This window comes from Fukomys damarensis, unplaced genomic scaffold (genome assembly GCF_012274545.1).
Source record: "Fukomys damarensis isolate Sample0158 unplaced genomic scaffold, DMR_v1.0_HiC HiC_scaffold_10, whole genome shotgun sequence".
Taxonomy (NCBI): domain Eukaryota; kingdom Metazoa; phylum Chordata; class Mammalia; order Rodentia; family Bathyergidae; genus Fukomys; species Fukomys damarensis.
Window position 1 is genome coordinate 14,783,968 of NW_022900922.1, and position 21,248 is coordinate 14,805,215.

A 21,248-nucleotide genomic window follows, 5' to 3' on the forward strand; every position below is an offset into this window, starting at 1 on the left:
TTTTTTTTTTTTTTTTTTTTTTTTTTTGGTACCAGGGATTGAACTTGGGTCTTTGCACTTATAAGGCAGGCCACCGAACCACTGAGCTAATCCCTGGACCTCAAATGTGTTTTGATAACACCTCTCCATTAAAGGTTTTGTGGACCACTCCCATATATATGTTTAAATCTCAATTAACCCTTTTCTTCCCTGACAGAAAATTTTGCATGCTTATTGATACTGGGGCAGCTAGGAGCATCTTAAGGCATGAAGAAATCCCTAATACTTGGGGTCTAGTTCCTGGGACCATGGTACAAGGAGTGGGAGGTGCCCAGCAGTCATTTACTACAAAACAAAAAACAGAAAACAAACCCATCCCTTGGTCCCATCCAGATGGACACAAAGGAACATTCTTTCCTATCATTTTGAAAGATCTTTCCAATAATCTCCGGGGGAGAGATCTCCTTGAGGCCATGGATGCAATAATCACCACTGACAACAGGGCCTTCTATGATGATCTGATAGATGAACAATATCATCTCCCCCAATTCTAGAGGTCACTGCTCAATATCCCACACTGCCTATCCCCTTACAATGGGTTAATGATAAACCTATCTGGATTGAGCAGTGGCTGTTGTCAAGTCAAAAGTTGCAGGCATTACAAGAGATCATAGCTAAACAATTCCAGGCTGGCCACATTGAACCTTCCACCAGCCCCTGGAATACCCCCATTTTCATGATACTCAAGAGTACCCCAGAAAAGTTTCATTTGTTACATGATCTAAGAGCAAGATATGCATCCAGAAGGACATGGGGGCTCTTCAGGCTGGATTACCTCTTCTAATGGCAGTGCCTATTGATAAATTTATACGTGCTACTCATATCCAAGATTGCTTCTTTTCCATTCCCCTACATCCCAGAGATCACTGTAGGTCTGCATTCACAGTCCCAGTCATCAATAAGAGCTGACGTGCCATGAGGTTCCAATGGAAGGTGTTGCCACAAGGGATGAAAAACAGCCCCTCATTATGCCAGATGGCAGTTGCCCAGGCCCTCAGTTCTATAAAATCAGATAAATGTCTACAATTGTTTGTTATATGGATGATATCTTAATAGCCTGTGAGTCTTCAGATCAATTAGATAAGGTCCTTCAAAAGGTTTCGAATTGTTAAAAATTAATGGGTTCAAGGTTAATCCTGAAAAAATGTGTCCAATATCCTTCCTGGGATGACTGTATATTTGACCAGGATGTCTCCAAAGGTTCCCCAAATTTTGCTCCCCCAAACAGTGACCCTTGCAGAATTACAGCAATTGTTGGGACAAATAAATTGGATTCAACTATAGCTAAAAGTTACCACCAAAGAGCTAGAGCCTCTCTTCTGATTACTGAAGCGGGAGCGCTCTCCCACATCTATTAGGGAGTTGATACCACAGGCATGGGAAGCCCTAGAACACGTAAATAGACAATTGCCCTATGCAGTCCTGCAGAGATTAGACCCCTCCCTACCCATTTCAGGGTTAATATTTAATTCATATAAAAAGGCCCCTCTTGGGTGTCTGTGGCAAGTCAATGGGCCTATAGAATGGATCCATTTGTCCTCTACAATTACTCAACAAAAGGTTACAGGCTTTGTAGGCTCCCTCAGCAAGATGATTTTAAAAATAAGGCAAAGAACTTTACAAATAGTAGGAAAGGAACCAGAGATCCTAGTGCTCCTGCTACAACCAGATGCGGTCTCTCATTTGATAAACATTAATCTTAAATTCGCTATTGCTCTGGTGGGTTATACAGGCCAAACTGATAATCATTATCCCAATCATAAAATTATTCAGGGGTTAATTATGCCTCCATTAATGTTTAAAAATCCTGTGGTTAAGATGGCTATCCCTCACACCCCAATGATATTCACGGATGGAAGCTCTGTCAAGTTTGGATATGTGACTCAATTCCAAGATGGGTGCAGCCCTATAATAAAATTAAGAGACCACGTTAGGATCTCCTCAAGTTAAAGAGTTGGCCACTATAGCTCTTGCTTTAGAAGATTTTCATAATGTGCCCTTAAATTTGTTTACTCATAGCTCATATTGCGCAGCTCTTCTGCCAGGATTATATTAGGCTGACTAAAGGCCTTCCCTGAAAACCCTTTAGATTTCCTAATTCATAAAACACAACACTTGTTAGAGAGAAGAGACCCTATTTACATTCAACATATAAGGTCTCACTCACTCTGCCTGGCCCATTACCGGAAGGAAACCAACTAACTGATAAGAGAGGTGTCAAGTTTCTCAACCTTGGTAATATCACAAGCTATCCTGAGCCATAAAAATTTCCATCAGTCTGTTCACAGCCTGTCAATCATGTTCCCTGGGCTCACTAGAAAACAGGGATCACAAATTGTCCACGCCTGTGCCACTTGCAGCCCACTCTTGCCTATTGGCCCATTACAATCATCAGGAGTAAATCCCAGAGGGTTAAAGACCAATGCATTATGGAAAATGGATGTCACTAAATCAATACCTTTGGAAGATTAAAATATGTCCATGTAAGAATTGACACCTATTCAAGATTTTCTTGTGCTACCACTATGACAGGGGAAAAGACAAAAAATGTGATCAGTCACCTTCTCTGCTATTTCTGCACCATGGGAGTGCCCTTCAAAATAAAAACAGATAATGGTCCAGCCTGTTCCTCTCAGGCCTTTATAATGATTTTAGAAAAATAAAAGATTAAACATGTGAGAGGAATCCCTTATAATCCACAAGGACAGGCAATTGTGGAGCGGTTTCATCAGACCTTTAAACAGATGCTCAAAAACAAGCCGAAAGTGCCTTGGTAACTCCTCAGGATAAAATAAACCATGCCCTTTTTACTTTAAATTTTCTGACCTTTAATGAAAAACAGCAATGCCCGGCAATACAACATTGGTCCCCATACAGGGATCAGATAAGGCGCCAATGGTTTTGTGGAGGGAGCCCCTCCTCAATAATTGGGGGGAACCTGCCCCATTATTAACCATAGGGTGAGGATTCGCTTGTGTGTTTCCACAGGATGCAGAATAACCCATCTGGGCACACTCCAGAAATGTCAAATCCCACACCACTGGTGACGGAGATAAAAAGTCTGCGATTGGAAGAGGGTCCATGACGTAAGCGTAACATACCCCAAAAACCTAAAAAGATGACCCCTGTTGCATGGGGTGCTCTCAAGGCCCTCTGTAACCAAGCACTGGACATGGCTCCACCTGGAACACCCAAACCCATCTCTGGACCCATGATGGTAGTACTCCTTTGTGCAGCATTGACAACAAATTCAGCAAGGCTGGACAACAACCTACCTCAGACATGCAATAAGAAAGATTTTAAAATTTCCACCCTTATTGCTGTCATCATTTCCATGGTGGCAGCTATTTCTGCCACAACAACGGCAACAGTCACCTCACAAAATCAAGTGGCAGCAGCAGCAATGGTCAACCAGCTAACAAAAAACAACACCCAAGGCTTCAAAAAGACCGCCCTGCTATTTCAAGATGTCCACACAGCCATACTCAATTTACAAATCCAATTAAACTTGGTTTGGGAGGAATTAATATCCAAGCATTAGATGCTGTAACTTGAAATAATGTGTGGGATACCATTTGGCCAAAAATTCAGGCTGGATGGAATAATTTGAGTAGTTGAATATGTGGGTTGATATTGGGATCCCCATATATATTAATCTTGTTTGGCATATTGTTATTGTTCTTTATTTCAAAGATCAGACGTGCCAGTAAAAATCATAAAAATGTGGTCCTTTTGCCTGAGGCTCTGGAGTCAAAGACAAAAGGGGGAACTGAGGATCAGGTTCATATCTGGCTGAGTCAGGAGGGCTGAACCCATCTCTCCTGAGAAAACTCCGAGGCCTATTAGGGCTAGGATAACCCACCCCTTTGGGTGTGTAGAGATCTGACCTTAGACAGATAAACTGTTCCTCTCAAAAACCTCTAAAGTCCGTTTGCCTCAGCCCGTAAAACATACAATCCAAAAATGGACATGTGGCCAATAATGATGTGCCAAATATCCTGACTCCACCCTGGCTCCACCCCCATCTTACCCTACATAAATCTGTACATTTCCTCAATAAAATGGAACATTCCAGAGACCTCCCCAGAGACTGCATGGTGATTCCACACCTTGCCCTCCCAGTCCAGGTTCCTGAACCTTGTTCTGCAAGTGGGCTCGTGGATGAAAACGACATACTACCATGCCCAGCTAAATAATTTTTAATCTAAGAATATTTCATGATGAGAAAATAGGCAAAGCACTGAAATATTTACAATTATTTCAAGGAGTGATTGTTTTTTTTTTTTTTTTTTTTTTTTTTTTTTTTTGTACCAGGGATTGAACTTGGGACCTTGTCCTTGCGAGACAGGCAACAGAACCACTGAGCTAAATCCCCAGCCCTCGAGGAGTGATATTATTAAAAATTTTATTTCCTTCTGTATACTTTCCTAAATTTTCCACATTTCTAAAATGATGAGAGAAAAATAATTGCTGAAAATATTCAAACCATAATGGAAAAATATGGAAGAAATACACCTGAATGTTATTTTAGTTTTTAAAGAAGATAGCAGGACATAAAGTAGCATGTGGAAACAAACTCTTATGAGTAACAGAAAAGCTGACTAGAGTTCTCTTGTGGGGCTATTTTTCCACACCTCACATTATAGAATCTCTACTTGCATCCCTGCACCAAACAAACCATCCTATCCATGGATTCTGCACCCATAGAGTCAACCGATCTTGGCTGAGAAAGTTTTAAAAAATACAACTGTACTGAACATGTACAGACCTTTTTCCTTGCCTTATTCCCCCAATAATAAAAGCTATTTACACAGTGTTGACATTGTGTTAGGTATTACAAATAAAGGGTTTAAAGCACATGGGAGGACTGTGTAGATTCGATATAAATATTATGGTGTTTTTTAGAAAGGACTTGAGCACCTGCAGATTGTGGTATACACAGGAACCCTGCAGCCGGCCCTGGTACTGACTAGTTGTTGGCCTAACAGGATCTGAGCCTGAGCTCTGAGGAGACAGACTGTGGCCCAGGTATGATGTGAAGGGTTTCTTGCTTTTCTGTAAATGTCTCATTTGAAATCTTGGAGATAGAAATAGTTGACACCAAAACTGAGAAGTGATAGCTAATGAGAAGGCAGATTTACATAATCTATCAATCTAATGAAAGGGCCTTCTTTGTCCAAAGGGATTTTTCTGTCTGTAGAGAACAGAGCCATGGGTACCAGCTGAGGGCAGGATGGACTAAACTCCAATTCCAAATCTAATATGCTACCTAAGACTTTATAGAAAGTCAAAAACAAATGAAACAGAAGCTATTGAAGAGCTCTTGTTTGCTTGTTTTATAATACAGGACATTTCTTTTCAAATAAGTTGTCCTTCAATAAAACTTTGGAAGCACTGAAGTTTCCACTTAAGCCAAATCAGTGAGTGGTTAAGGCAGGTGTACTGATCAGGACGCCCCATCCTGGCACAATACTACACAGGGAACGGAGCCCCCATCTTAAGTCTTCTGGTTTTCCAGGATGTCAGATGCTAGCATTTAGGCTGCCATCCCGGTCAGCAGTGGAAACCTTTGCTGAGGGTTTTAGCACTAGAGCAGAGAGCTGAAGCTGGCCTGAGGGACTAGATAGTTCATTCCTCCTTTTACCTCAAAGAAAGGCATTTCAGAGAAGCAGGAGCCTTGGGCATAAAGACCTAGGACAGGGCTGGCGAACTTTTTAGGAGAGCCCAAACTGCAACCCCAACCCCATTTATTTGTCACGAAGTGCCATCCTTCAATTAAACCTGAATACTGAGGTTTTAGTTTAGAAAAAAACTCATACATTGAAATCTTTTATCTTAAAAGGACACATGTAGCCAAGTGTGGTGGCACACGCCTGTAATCCCAGCACTCCGGAGGCTGAGGCAGGAGGATTGCTGCGAGTTCAAGACCAGCCTGGGTTACACAGTGAGTTCCAGAGCAGTCTGAACTACATAGTGAGACCCTGTCTCAAAAACAAACAAAAAAGAACTCACGTGCCATAGGTTTCCCACCAGTGACCTAGGATCTCTTGCCTTCTGCCTCAGGATGCTGCAAATGCTTCCTTCCTGCAGGTCTGTTACATGAAGGATGGATGCTCCCATGGATGTTCCCTCTGGTCGCAGATAATGTTGACTGGAGCTGGCAGTGAGAACTCAGTGATGGTGAACCCTAGGCCACTTAAGCATCCCCGTGCCCATAAATATCAGGCTGCAAGCAGGAAAGCACATGGGGCCGTGGCAGGAGGGCAGCAAAAGCTTCTCTCTAAATACAGGCCTGAGCACCTACTTTCTTCGCTCTCCCATTACCTGGGAAGATTCCAAAGGAACATGAACTGTAGTGGGTTGACTACTGGGCACCTTGTAACGCCCAGCTGAACTGAATCAGCGTGGTCTGGGTGTGGAGGATCCACCTGAAGACTATTATACCAATAGCCATGAAAAGAGAACTGGGGAGGAAGGTCTCGGCCTGTTGATTTTCTAGGAGAAGCTTGCTGCGGATGGTTTTCCTGATGCGAACTAGGCTGTTCTCATCAGAGCAGGAGCTCGGGACCTCACTATCTCTGGAAATGGCTGCTGCTGTCATCAGGGTTGCTCTGACCTTTACTGTGAGCATCACTTCCTGGCTCCAATGTGGATCCCTCAGCTTGGTGGCACAGATCCTTCATTTCATGAGCATAGATTTTCTGGCTTCCACCACTGGCCTTTGGGCCTTCTGGGTGCAGATCCTCAATACGGACAAGCAGAAGACACTGCCGTGGGCTCTAGGTCACTGGCTGGACTCAAGGAGGACATTGCCTTGGACTCTAGGCCTTTAGCTGGACTTGTGTGGGAAACTGCTGGGATCCAGGCCCTCAAATGGAATGTTTTGGGCTTCTGGTGCATGGTTAATCTCTTGCACTCCTTGCATTTGGCTTTTTGAGTAATTATCATAAATAACCTTCTAAGTTATGTGTCCTGTATTTAATGTATTCCCTTGCCCAATCCTGGTGACTACAACCTGGACCAAACCTCACATCTTAGATCTTCACACACCAGGCTTCTCTCCACATGAGATTTCTAACTTTTGCATCCATATTTTTTCTAACATTTTATTTTAATCGGTATATGTTTGCAGTGAATAGTGACATTCCTTGTAGAGAGTTGGTACGTGTATGCAACATATTTTAATTCTTTTTTCTATCCCCTTCTCTTCTCCCCTTCCTGCTCCATCTCTTGCTTCCACTTTTATTTTAAATTAAACATAGCAAGAAAACAAGAAAACTTGAATGATTGATACTTGATAATTAAACATGAGACCCAACACAGCCCCAGGTCCCTGGATGAAATGGAGTTTTGCAGGATTTGCAATTCAGAGGGTGAAGTGTGGGTTGTTTCAAAGGAGCTTAGAAAACTCTCCCAGTAATTTGTCCTGTCAAGCAGTCTTTTCAGCAATTCAAATCATTATTATTTTGTCCTTTCTAAACATACAACCCCTCATTTAACTATGGGAGTCAATGTTTTCCCAGCGGGTCAGAACAAAAAGGAGCTGCCACAGGTAAAAGGCCAGATAGCTGAGTTCCTCCTCTGCACCTGGCCGACTCCCCTCCATCTTCAAAACCTTGCAGAGTCCACATCTTGCAGGGGTGACTCACCCACCCAGACTCAGGGGTAGAGGAGGTGACTTGGTAGGTGACTACCGTGTCCCCACTAGACAGCAGCAGCATGGTGTCCTGCCATCCCTGAAGCCGTGACTGACTCCTGCCTAGCTCAGAGGAGTGCTTAGCAAATAATGGCACAAACAATGAATGGAGACCTTTATACCTCATCAGATGCTGTGGTTGGGACATGGAGTCCCCCAGAGGTTCATGTGGGGAACACTTGGTCCCTGGTGTGGCTGTATCGAGAGGTGGAGGACCCTTCAAGAGGTGGGACCTAGTAGAGGTGAGACCTGGTAGAATTGAGGCCTTGTGGAGTGGGACTTAGCAGAGGTGGGAATCAACAGGAGGTAATTAGGTCATGGGGTGCTACCCAAGGGAGGAAGTAATGCTGGTCTCCTAGAGTGAGTGAGTTCTCTCGAGAACAGGTTGTTATGAGAGTATAAGCTGGGTTATGAAGCTCTCTGCCTTCCTGTTCCACCATTTTATCATTCCTCATGCCATGTTGTCATCTGCTGCAAAGTGACATAGCAAAGAGCAAAATACATGGGTCTGTCTCATCTTGGCCTTTCAGCTGCTAACTTTGTGGGTTACATAAATCTCTTTTCTTCATTAAGTACCCAGCCTCAGGTACTTTGTTATAGCAATGGAAAACAATACAGAAGGTCTTGAAGGAGCTTTGCTGTTTCCCCAACTGCATTATCCAAGGGGTTCCTTTCAACAAAGACTGAAGAGTCAGGCAAAGAAACTGGCGCAAAGACCTTTCCCATTACTGAATGCCTCCCTCTGTGTCAGGGCAGGAAAGAGTACCTTTGTCTGGGACAGCCACTACACCCTGTGTGGCCACACAAGTACCCCATACACATGTGTCCTCACCGACCTCAGAAAAAGACCCATAATCTTCCACGCTGCCCCTCGACACAGGTACTGAGTCAGTAGGGTCAACTAGGCCAGGCAGCATTTCAAGTGCAATGTGCTCACCTCCCTTCAGGATCAAACCTGTAGTCTTGAGTGTGGGGCAGAAATTTTCAGCTGTGTTGAATTAGAGCTGATATTAAATTGCTGTCCTGCTTTCCTGATCCTGGGAACATGATTTAAGACAGAAAGTAGCTTTTCTTTATTGAGCAGGATTTTCCCATTAAGATGACCTTCTGAAAACGCTTATCTGTGAAAGTGTGCGCTAAGATCCAAGAATGCGTCCAGCTGCTGGCTGAAGCAGACACCAAAACCACACACATCCATGGAAACAGTTGCAGGCTCTGAGGGCCTTTAGGGACTGCTCCCCCTGCCCTTTTAACTCATAAACAAGACTAGGTTCTTGCATCTAATATCTGAAAAATATTGAAATTTTAAAATGTTAAACTGGAGCTCATATTCAAAGGGTAGAGAAAATACGCTGCCATAATGGCTGTGTTGATAAGAGCAAGTATCTGGTAACACTATCTATATGGAGATATATATGGAGAGCGAGGAGGAAATGGTATTTATTACTTCTCTTCTGAATGGGAAAGTGTTGACGTTAAACTGCTAGGTGAGTGGGTCCTGCTGCCACTGCCAGCTATGCACATGTCCTCGCAGAACCTGTGCGCACTCCCCCATTGGTGGGGACTCGCCACAAACTAGCAGACAGGCTACGCTGTGGATTAGGTCACCAGCTCGGGTGCATAATGACTTCTTAAACTGTTGTCCGTCCTTCTAGAGAAGCAGCAGCATGCTGTCCATGGCAGAACCAAGCGATAAAACAAGGAAAACCTTTAACAGCAGCGGCGAGTGTGCTGGGAAATGACAAGCCCCTTCTAGGTCTGTGTTCATGAGGGAAACACGCTGTCCTGCACCTTCTTCCATAAGTGCATGGAGCGGGGGAAACGCAGGTCAGTACCCTTCACTCCCACCTGAAACCCAAGTCCTGTCCTCTCTGCTGCAGCCCCACTCTGCCATCCAGGTCCCTGTATCCCTCAGCCTACAGCTGCCAATCCATGCAAACACCTCAGTCCAGCTGGACTCCGTGGCACACACCTGTGATCCCAGTATTCTAGGAGGCTGAAGCAGGAGAACTGCAGTTTCCACCCCAGCCTGGGAAATTTAGTGAGTTACCAAGACTGGCTTGAAATAGAAACTAAAAAGGGCCAGGGAATTGACTCAGTGTAAGACCTGGGTTCAAGTCCAAGTTGAAAACAAAAACACACATACACCTCATTCCTGAAGTGGAAGCCATAGGCCACATGACAAAGGACAGGTGACAGAAAGTCTTCCCGGATGGCAAGCCTTTACAGAGTGCCCAGCCAAAGTATTATTAAAGATTTGAAAAGCCTTGAAAATAAAAAAGCTGCACTGCTCATATCCATACCTACAAACCAAAAATGGAATTTGAGCCTCAAGATGTTTGCTCCTTTATGCGGTCTTCCCTCTCCTGTACCTTGAGGTAAACCAGATGTGACTGCCACAGTCGAGGAACTTAGCTGATGCATTAAAGCATTTCCTCACTTCAGTATTCAAATTGCAGCCTGGAGTATGTTCCTTTGGGCTGTTTTCCAGAATATCTGCTTGGCAAATACATTCCAGGAGTGCTTTATGGTTTTTCTTTTCTTTAAGATGGCCTTCATAAAGAATATTTCCCTCAGATAAACGCTTCTCCATAACACAAAGAGTATCTTTCACATCTATGTGAAACTGACTTTATGACAAGCACTTCTCTTTCTGTAGAAGCCCTGGGTGCTGCGGTCACTATGTCAATGCCAGGGAACAGAGAGGCACAAATTGAGACACCACGAATACATCCTCGCTACTCTGAATAACACGAGTATTCATCCAAATGCCTAAATTATATGGTCACACCCCACTTAAGTGGAAATTTCTTTTAAAAGCATCCAGATGTCTTGTGTGGTAAAGAAAACATCTGAAACATTCAGACCTCTTGACTACAGAGCAAGCAGCAAACTGTTTCAAGTATCTACATGCTTATTTCAAAGAAGGCACTGAGGAGCGGGTTCTAAACTCAACTACTTAAGAGACCCCCCCAAAAGGGCCATAGAGGACAAAACTGCCCAATGGCTTATCTTTGTTAACTGGCCTGTGGTTTCTGGTTTACCTAAAGGGCAGTCTTTGAAAACTGCCTTTGATGCCACGTGACTGTTCACAGTGACCCACTTTGCTCCCCATTAGCCCACAGCGAAGGACGTCAGTGCTGAGCAAGGACAGAGTCCACGAGAACCTTCTGGGAAAAGCTGCTGGTAACTGAGATCCATGATGCCAGCTGGTCCCTAAATAATCTCCACTCAGCAAAGCAGCCAGACTCTGGGGACAGTGACGGCAAGCAACCTACAGCCTTAGTATAAGAAAACAGAAAAGGTGTCTGCAAAATGTAGGTATTAAAGTGAATTCCAAGGAAATCTGAAAATGAAGGATCTATCTGACCAGTGAGGATTGTGGCATGGTGAGGACAGGCGGTGGGGTAGGTAGTGAAGTGGCCTTCATGCAGGATAATAATAATTATAACCTGCCTATTATAATAAAAAATGGGTGACTTTTACCCCCACCCCATTTAAGAGGAAAGGGATCAGTTAACTGAAAAATGATGATGAACCTGTAGTTATTTTGGAATTCTTCAATGCAAGTTGTGTTGGTGTCATGAATGGAAAAACGAATTTGCATATTGCCTTTGGAAACCTATTTGGCCATAACCAACAAAATTAACACATACCCTTTGAGAAAGAAAGAAAGAAAGACAGACAGACAGACCTATGCTTGGTGATTTCTCTCAAGAGAATGTGGTCTTTGAGATGCATTGCTAAAAAAGTACCCAACCACCGCAGAGAGGAATCATGAGAACAGAATCAAATGCCAAAGCACTGATCCCTGCACTCTAGGAAGCTGAGGCTGGAGGTTCACAAGCTTACGCCCAGCCTGACTTAGCAAGACCCTGTTTCACAATGTAAACCGTAAAAAAATCTCCAGGAGAGATGTAGCTCAATGTAAGGGCCCTGGGTTCGGTCCCCAATAACACACACACACACACACACACACACACACACACACACCCCAAACACTACTTATGTTCATTTTATATTTAAAAAGCTGAACTTCTAAGTATTGGCCGTAAAGTACATATCTATGAGATAATGAGAATTACTGTGCTGTATTTAAATGCCGATGCTGAATCCTGCTTCTGGGCTTCACACTTCCGAGCAAGCTCATTCTTCCCATGCTGTAGAGCCATGGGCACCTGTGACTTGAGGGCAAGAGATGGGCACTTGCTCCCTCCTCCATGCCGCATCCCCCAGGGGAAGCAGGGCAAAGGGCTGCTCTTTCTCACACTGTTTCTTAAGCTTGTTGACCTCGGGCTCCTAATTGTGTCAGAGAAAAGACATCTGCTCTGCTATAATCAGCACCTCTGGTAAGTACACCAGTGGGATGGTGGCCAGCAAAGCAAAATCACCTGTGTAGATGGAGCGGGAAGGCATAAAATCATTACACACTGAAACAGGAGGGTGGCGTACCCTGGCAGAGGTAAGAGAGCTCCACACAGGATTTCCATAGACCTGCATCGAGGCCTTCTGCCTGCTCCCGGCTAGGATGGGTAATGGTGGCCCACAGCCGGCTTACAGGTTTTTAACCATCCTAGCTCTCAAGAAGTATGAGAATCACATAGAACCTGACTATACTGAGGGGGTAGAACGTTAGCGCATTTCCAGGAACATGAAACCCTCAATTAAATGTCAGTTACTGAGGTCCACGCTAGTTGGCAAAGGCCATGTTGCAAACGCCACACATCCTTGCCGTGTGGTAGCTCTCAGGCTCTCACTCCTTCCGTCTTCCCCAGTGAATGAAATGAAATTCCCCAGGTGGGCGAGTTCCTCAGAGCCGAACCTTGCTCCCTCAGAAGCAATGAGCTGCCTTTAATTAGTGGAAGAAGTGCTGCCTGAGGGCTTCCATGTTTTCCAAAGTAGGGGAAATCAGCACAGCGGAGCCCCTTCCTTCCAGGACAGGTGAAGGAGTCTGGCCAGCCCAGCCGGGACAGTAATTAACTGAGAGGCCCAACAGGATCTGGACCACCAAGTGTGGGAGAAACTTCCCTTATCTATTTGTTCCCTCTATCGAGACTAGGGCCTGGCCAGGAGCAGGAGCTCCTCTTATCTGAGTTGTTTCTAGGCTTATTTATGCCAGTTGTACTTAAATTCCTAGTTATACAACTTTAAATAAATATTATACAACACAATGAAATGTCAGTATAGAAAGAAAGTGCTTATCTCTATAAAGAATGTTGAAACTTGGGAAAGACTCAGTAATATTTGAAAGAGGGAGGGGAGACTAAGCATTGCTTTGTGATGCTCACAAAATGTCCTGTCCGTGTTAAAGACACCAAAACTAGGGATTGTGGAAAATGCATTATGAGCAGCAAGCCAACCAGCACACACACGCAAACTGTACTGAATGATTAGCAAATGTGTTTCCACTTTAAAAATGAATAAAAAGTCCTTAGCATTGGTGGTTCAGTGGTAGAATTCTCGTCTGCCATGCAGGAGGCCCAGGTTTGATTCCTGGCCAATGCACAAAAATGAATAAAAGAAGAAAGTTCAGAATGCCCTTGTATCATCTTTTGACTCTGCCTCTGGCTTTTTAATTAACCAGCCCATGGCCAGTCCTGGTTGCATCTCCATGGCTTCTCCCACTTTACTCCTGGTAAGACTGCTAGGTCTGCAGCTCTTTGCATGGGGAAGTGCAGGCTTCCTCAACCTGTATTTTCTGCCTTCTCCCCAGAGACATTAAACCACAAGAGCAAGACGAGCTGACAGGGCAGTGAACATGTCCCCTGCTCAGCTCACAAACTCAGAAGTAGCTACCAAGAGATTCTGCAGGGCATAACCTGCTCCATGGACAGCCAGCAGGCAACAGAGAAAACATGTGATCCATACCTTCCACAACTACAGAGGATGCACTCTGTCTACCAGAGATGTTTCTAGGAGATACAGGTTTAAGATGCCAACGACATGCATCTTCACCATGAATCGCCTCATCAAACATAACAGTAAAAAGAGGGGAGGACACCTAACTTGGGGCTCAGAGCATGACGCTCAAACAGTGTGCACTTTGGTGTGCTGAGTACTTGGAGTGAGGCCATGGGAGCAGGACCTCGGGACCTTCTCTTGCCCTTCTGTCTCCACCCTCCTTCTGCCAAAGCTGGAGTCACAGAAGCAGAGTTCTCAAGACAAGTCCTAGAAACTCGAACCCTTCACCCTTCATGCAAGCCATAAAAACTGTAAAGGCCACTCCCTTCTCCTTTGAAGACCCTTAATCCAGAAGGACACTGCCACCTACAGGGGCAGGGAAGGAGGGTGCTCAAGAAGAATTCAGACAGACAACCCTCCTGGGTCACCCACACTCTCATACCCAAGGTCAAATCCCTTTTATCCAAACACATTTCTGAAGGGCTGCCCACTCTACAAGCTTCATAATAAAATCAGAGTTTTCTCTTAGTCTTTGGGTCATTTCTGAAGGCCTGCCCATCACATGAAACCCGGATTAAACAAATTCATGACGCTTTTCCCTTGTTGACCTGTCTTTTTTTGATTGAAGTGTTGCCCACAATGCTAAAGGTGAGTGAGGAAAAATATCGTGTTGTGCTGCCCCTAAACCCACCACAAATTCTGGAGACCTAAATCTGGACAAGTAAAGCAAAAGCATCTTGTTGTGTCTTATTGCTAATTCCTTTCGTCGCTGACCTGTGCATGCTGCTAGGAGCCTGTGTGAGATGTTAGGGTTGCCAGCTCCCCTCTGGCCTCTCTCAGGCTCACTGGTGGCAGCTCCTGGCTGGAGAGGAAAGCAGCTGGAGTAGAAATGGGGCAGGGGTGAGATGGACCTGTGACTCTGCCTGGGGAACTCCACAGGAGGGCCTGTTATTCAGCAGAAAGAGGAAGCAGGACAGGCTGCAGACAGGAAAGAAGGAAGTGCGCAGGTATTCCAGCCAGAACAGCCAGCACAAAAGAGCTGCCCAACAGCATCCCAGCCTGGCTCACTAACTCTCAGCTCCTGTCTGGCCCCTGTGCAATTTCTGTAACATCTATAAACCAGGCCAACAGCAGCTGATTGTTTCCAGGGTCCTTGGAAAGACTGGGAGGAGAACTGTAATGCAACAAGAAGAAAAGGGCTCTTAATGATTTGAGGAAGTGCCTGCTAAAATTGGCCCTCACCACTGAGCTGGCTTCCTCCTGAACAAAGCCCTGAGTGAATTACTTCGCTTTAATGGGCTTAGCTGTAAAATGAAGGAACCATGCTGAGCAGCCTGGCAGGCCATGGGCTTGGGAAAGTGTTAAGTGAGAATCACCACCTTGGCCAGATAAGCACAGGAGAGGCTTGGAGAGCCCACCTCCCTGAGGAGCACTATAAGAAGTCAGCAATGTTTCATGGAGGATATGGGTCAAAAAGCAATTGGCTGCTTCAGGGCTTTATGCTTCAGTAGAGAAACCTGTGTGGGACAGCCAGACCCAGCAGGGCTTCCAAATCAAGAGGGATGGAGCCACAGACCAAATGGGCATTTCAGCCACAAGATAAACATACAATTCCCTGGATGTGCATGGCTCCTGGAAAAGAACCCGCATGAGATCAACACTTCTCTGTGCTTCAGTGGTATAAAACCCTGGGCTCTGACACAAGCAAGGCTTTCCCTTTCTTAGCCCTTTCTCTTCTTATATGCCTTCCACTAATTCACTATTCACTCATGTTTCTTGCTGAAGGAAGCAAAGTATATTATTACAAGGTGTTTTACTGATTCTGCGACTGCCAAAAGGAAAGATAAAAGTAAAAATGAACACTAATTAGGCTCCACCACACATGTAGACTGTGAGAATGGCTGAGTTGCTTGTCAGTAACCTTGTCTTTTGGTTTTGGTTTTGGTTTTTTAGCAGCAGAGAAAACGCAGCATGTAAGGGGCTTAAGTCAAATCTGAGCAGCGACCTGAGCCCAGGTGTCCTTCACTATGCTATGTCATCTTCAGAGTTCCAAGCCAAATGCAAGCAATTCAGCATCTACAGCCCTGACCAGAAGCAGGCAGTTTTAAAAATTGTAGTCCCTTTGATAAAGTTATTCACAAGAAAACCCACTCCATTTGGTATAAAGTTATGGATTTAGATATATGCACACAACCATAAGATATGGGATACTTTTACTACACCCCAACCAACTTCACCACAAGACACAGGGTATATACGCTACCAGCCTGGTAACTGCACCCAACAAGACAGGGTACATCTACTTCCTCCCAAGTTCCTTCCTGCCACTTGTTAAAACCAGCTCCTTCCCCTGTGTGGCAACACGTGATCTGCTTTCTACTTCCATAATTTTTCTTTTCCCAGAAAACATCTATCATCTTAAAATCCCTGGTATTCACAAATCCAAAAGAGGCTGCCCATCCTTGGAGATACTGTTCTAGGACCCCCAGGGGATGTGTGACACTGTAGATGGTACCAAACCATTATAGGATATAGACTGCTCTTTTCCCTGTACATATATACTTATAACAAATTTTAATTTATGAATTAGGCAAGTAAGATTAACAATAACTAAAAATAGAATAATTATAACAATATACTGCAATAAAAGTTTTGTTCTCTTCTCTCCTTTTTTTTTCTCTATATTTCTTATTGTCCTGTCAGTTTCCTTCCTTCTTTCTTTCTTTCTTTTGGTTTTTTGAGACAGGCTCATGCTGTTTAGTCCAGGCTGTCCTTGAACTTTGCCCAGACTGGCCTTGAACTCATGGTGATTCTCCTGCCTCAGCCTTCCAAGTGCTGGAATTACAGGCATGTGCTACTATGCCCAGCATTCTAACAATTTGAGCAATCTCAGCATAAGATGTTTCTTCTTTCCTTAAGTGCAAAACTAATCATTTAGGTAAAAGAATCATTTTATAGCTTCTCTTCAGCAAATCTGAATTGCAATCACTAATAGTCTTACGCTTTGGTGGCATACTAAGTAAAATGAGGATCACTTAAATATAGCATTGCAATATCATGACAATCGAACTGATACCTTGTGGCTCCTCAGCGACTAAGGAGTGGGTAGCATATACCTTGTAGATACACTGGAAAGGGGATGATTCACATTCCAGATGGGCCAGGACAGGAAACCACAAGATCTCATTATACTACTCAGAAAAACTTAGGAATTGTTCATCTATGGAATTTTCCATTTAGTATTTCCACATGACCATGGGCCACTAAAACTCCAGAAAGTGAAACTGCATACCAGGAACAATTGCAGTATAAAATCACAATTGGATCAGGGAACAGGAGAATGATCTTGAAAGCCAGCAAAAACTTTGATGTCCCCACTGGTGCACCTTCTCTAAAAAACAAATAACTGCACACCTTAGCAGTAAGTGGAGACAGACAGAAGGTCTCAAGAGGGCTGAAGCCTGGAGAAGGAGCCACTGCATGACTCCACTCTGTCACAGGAAACTCATGAGGTGATCCATGATAATTCTTCTTTTCACTCAGCCTCAATCTTAAACTGTAGACTTTTAGTAAATATAGCTGAGTTTTCCACACCAGGGAATAAAACTGCCAGGTACTTATAAATTGATGGATGAAGAACACCCCACTATACCTGGGAAAATCATCTCTGGAGAGCCTGGAGGATGAGGGACCAGTGGGGAGGAAGGGAAGGGGCTTAGGACATGCTATGCCAAAACAAGACATGCTGGTCCCAGAGGAAGCAGCCGAAGCAGGGATGTCTCCCTGACATCCTCTCTCTCCCCTGAAGCAAGACACAGGAATTCATGGACCTCACTCTGAAACACATCCTAAGATCTTCACATTTCAGGTGCCCTTTCTACAGCCCAAGGAACAGCCTCACTTCTGAAGACACAGGGACACAGAGAGGAATCCAGATGGCAGGGCTTGGCTTGGTCCCCACGGTTAGTACTACTGGATCATACCTCCTTAGTCCTTAGTTTTTATTTCCATGTGTGACTCTGGGTCCTCATTTCTGAAGGATCCTGTGTTATTTAAGACTTACAATAAATAAATCTGTATATTTTTTCTTTTGGCTTTTATTATATGTGCCGACTCAGCTGCAAACCTTTCAATGGGAGAGGGGCAGATACTGTATTTTCTCCCTGCAGGAGGAAAGGAGGCAGGAGACTCTAACAGAAGCCAGCTCAGTTGAATCAGTCCTGACTTCCAGCAGTGTCCCTGACCTGGGGACACATTCACTCCTGGCATGGTTCTCCTTTGTCCAGCACCAATCTTCTCCTAGGCTCTGATATAGTCTGGATATGGAATGTCCCCCAAAGGACATGTGTTAAAGGTGTGGTCCCAAGCTGTGGCACTACTGGGAAGAGACAGAATCTTTAAAAGGTAGGGCCTGGCGGGAGGTGATTAGGTCCTCACAGGGGATTTGTGGGACCCCAGACCTTTCCTCTTTCTCTCTTTGCTTCCCAGCCATGAGGTGAGCAGCCTTGTACTGAAATGTTTCTGCCATGATGTGCTACCACAGGTCCAAAGCAACCAAGCCAACTGATTGCAGACCGAAACCTCCAAAGCTACGATCCAATAAAACCTCTTCTTGTCACAAGTGATTATGTGCAGCATCTGTAACAATAATGGGAAGCTGACTGACACAAGCATGCATACAAGAAGCCAGTCCAATCTTCAAAGGTGCGGAAGGGCCAGTGATTAGCTCAGTGGCACTGGCCCTGCCTTGCAAGTACAAGGTCCTGATTTCGATCCCAGTATCAGAAAAAAAAAAAGTCAGGGATTTAACTCAGTGGTTCCGCTGCCTGCCTCACAAGCACAAGGACCCAAGTTCAATCCCCAGTACACAAAAAAAAGAAAACTTCAAAGATGTGGCCCTGGAGTCCACTCCCTTCCACACAGGCGCACATTCTCCATCCTTGGATGGTGCTTAGATGGATACTCTAGCTATCCACCAGCAGCTAGTGGCACGTTTTCAGCACCTCTACCCAGAGCACTCAAGGCCAATCTCAGGAGTGTGAAATCTGTCAGATCAAAATGGAGTTACTTGTGTCAAAAACCTCAATCCAAAATAAATAAAGCCCCAAGGTGACGGATGACCACACTGTCACAGCGGTCTGCACAAGCTGGGAACTCAGCTGAAGTTGAAGGTCAACCCTGAGGTGGCCGAGCCAAGCAGGCCCTGCAGCTGGCTCCCAGACTTTAATTTCCTCTTCACACACAGAGAACCCGCAGACAAGGAGCTCTGAAGCCTCAGATGAAGACAGGAGAAAAGTCCCCAGGGCCTTTTTCAGAAATGACTCTAGTTAGGGTGAGAAGGAGAAAGTAAGGGGGAGACAGGGGGAGCCCTCTCTTTTCATCAAGGTCACATTCCAGAGAAAAGAATTAAACACACCCACATTTTAATTTGTGCTACGTATACCTCAGGCAAATATTAAGGATTCTTTGGTTTTATAGACATTCTTTATCACTCATTATGATCTGGTTAGGGTATATACAACGAATGGGTATATACAAATTGTTGAATGTCTAATTCTAATAAATGATATCTTGTAATATAGACATTCTAAGTATATAACTAAGTATAATATGCAATAACATAACCTATACAATACCATGTATATGACATGTATAGTGTATGCCATATAATAGTTCTATATTAACTTGTACATTCTAACTCAGACCAATGAACTGGAATAAAACTAATATGCTAAAAGCTTTCTCTTTGCTCTTATATATTTTAAACATCTACCAAAATTGTGCACTATTTAGTAATCACTCAAAAATTATTCACCCTTAAATAATTGTGTGTGGTGTCATGGACAGCCCTCCCAATAATGACTAAAGCCTTGAGCACGTGGTCCCCAGTACGCTCAAAAGGGGATCCCAAGGCCATGTAGGAAGGACATACCTGCTTCCCTTCACCTCCAGTACAGGACGCACAGGTGATCAGAGGAAACTTCCATCCCTGGGACACCTGGAGAGGGCTCTTCCTCCTGTCTTCAGAAGAGGGCCTGGGAAGGACTCCTAGGGTGGCTTTCTGGGTGGCTACCCCTGTGTCATCCGCCTGCTGCTCATCTTCAATAGACAGGCTGCCCCCTGCCTCCTGGAGTTCCAGGCCCTGGACCAGCAGCCGACAAGACTCCAAGTCAGCTTCCCACACTCTTCCAAGCAGCGGGCACTTGCAGCTAAGACAAAGAACACAGAAACATCAAAATTAACTGAGTGAAGTCCTGTCCTACCAAGTCCCCAGCTTGTCCACCTGGATAAACGTCAACTGGTCGTCTTACACTCACAACGTAATTTCACATGGTGATGGAGAGGACTCAGGGGAGTCTGATGCCTCATGTCACTGAGAAGTGACAATCCTTCCCAGAGGCTGAACTTGCAAAGCCATCCTGAGCCCTCTGTGTCTCTCCACACAAAGCCACCCTAAAGCACAGCTTCTCCAGTCAGGGCCCCAGGGTACTGATGTCAAGAGGCACTTCCACAGGTATTGCTCCATGCCAACACTGTCACCTGCCACCCACATATACCCTGTCATTCCACCCCGACATGCTACACATGCCACCCCAACAACAAACACACCTTTTCACCCACCGTCCCACTAGCAAATATATACTGTCACTCACCACACACACTTGATTTAGGAAACCTTGCCTGGGGACACTCCCTGTCCTCGACCAGGCATGATGATGGCCTCTCACCACCCTGTGCTTCTCCTTCTGAGAACAGGTCACATTTACATCATTTATGTGATTTTCGCTCTCTCCCCCTCTCCCTCTGAAGGCAGGGATTCCATCCATCTCGTTTCTTCTACTTATGGAACCTCCTGACATGGATCATGAGCTCAGGCTCTCGGGGGGCCCAACACATGATGTGGACCGGTGGATAGGCAGGATGACTCAGACCATGACAACTGCTGCTCAGACCCAGTGGTGGAGGACAGTAAGACGAAGCAACTAACCAGGAGGATGGACACCTGTCTCTCAAGGGGAAGAACATCTCCAGGGATATTTCCTTATCTCAGAGCCATTACAACTATGAAGAGTGGGGACTCATTGTCAACAACATTTCTACAGTTCATGAGAAGCCAAAACTCTTGGCATCTGGCACTCTTGGTATAAATAAAAATATGTGTTTTTCATCCATCCATGCACATTCATGTCAGATATTTTCTACACAACTACCTTCCATTTAGTAAGTCTTTTTCCCCCACGTCTAATCTATTTAATCAGTCCACCTATTGTGTCCTAAATTGTAGTTACCTTTCATTTTTATTTTCTATTTGATTTTCTCTTATATATTCCAGTTCTCTGTTGAAATTCTGCAATGCTTCCTCTATTTTCTTTAACATAGTAATCATCATTATTTTAAAGCCGATGTCTGTGAATGATGATAACAGAAGAAAAAAGAATGAGGCAGAATGAATATTTGAAATTCAACAACTAAGAATTTTCAAGTAGTGATGAGAGACATAAAATGATACATTTAGGAAACTGGAAAAAAATAAAGGAAGAAACACCGCAGCCTCTCCCACAGTGAAACTCCTCATCACCAGAGAGAAACAGCAAAAAAAAAAAAAAAAAAA

The 21,248-nt window shown here is 44.5% G+C and overlaps 1 protein-coding gene, 1 long non-coding RNA gene and 1 other non-coding gene across 3 annotated transcripts in view; 2 read left to right on the top strand and 1 right to left on the bottom strand.

The window, feature by feature from the left end:
• The window catches only part of LOC104860773 (DISC1 scaffold protein), a 395,803-nt gene that overhangs the window by 183,796 nt on the left and 190,759 nt on the right, over positions 1–21,248 (bottom strand). Inside the window, exon 8 of the mRNA XM_033761776.1 lies at positions 19,569–19,845. Within this exon, the coding sequence (XP_033617667.1) occupies positions 19,569–19,845 (277 nt within the window). The remainder of the gene's footprint in view (positions 1–19,568; positions 19,846–21,248) is intronic.
• Positions 7,897–14,130, top strand: LOC104860713. Its single transcript, XR_779778.1, has 4 exons — positions 7,897–7,977; positions 9,391–9,562; positions 10,854–11,052; positions 13,449–14,130. It is a non-coding gene; the product is annotated as an uncharacterized LOC104860713 (long non-coding RNA).
• Trnag-gcc lies at positions 13,170–13,240 on the top strand. The gene has a single exon. It is a non-coding gene; the product is annotated as a tRNA-Gly (tRNA).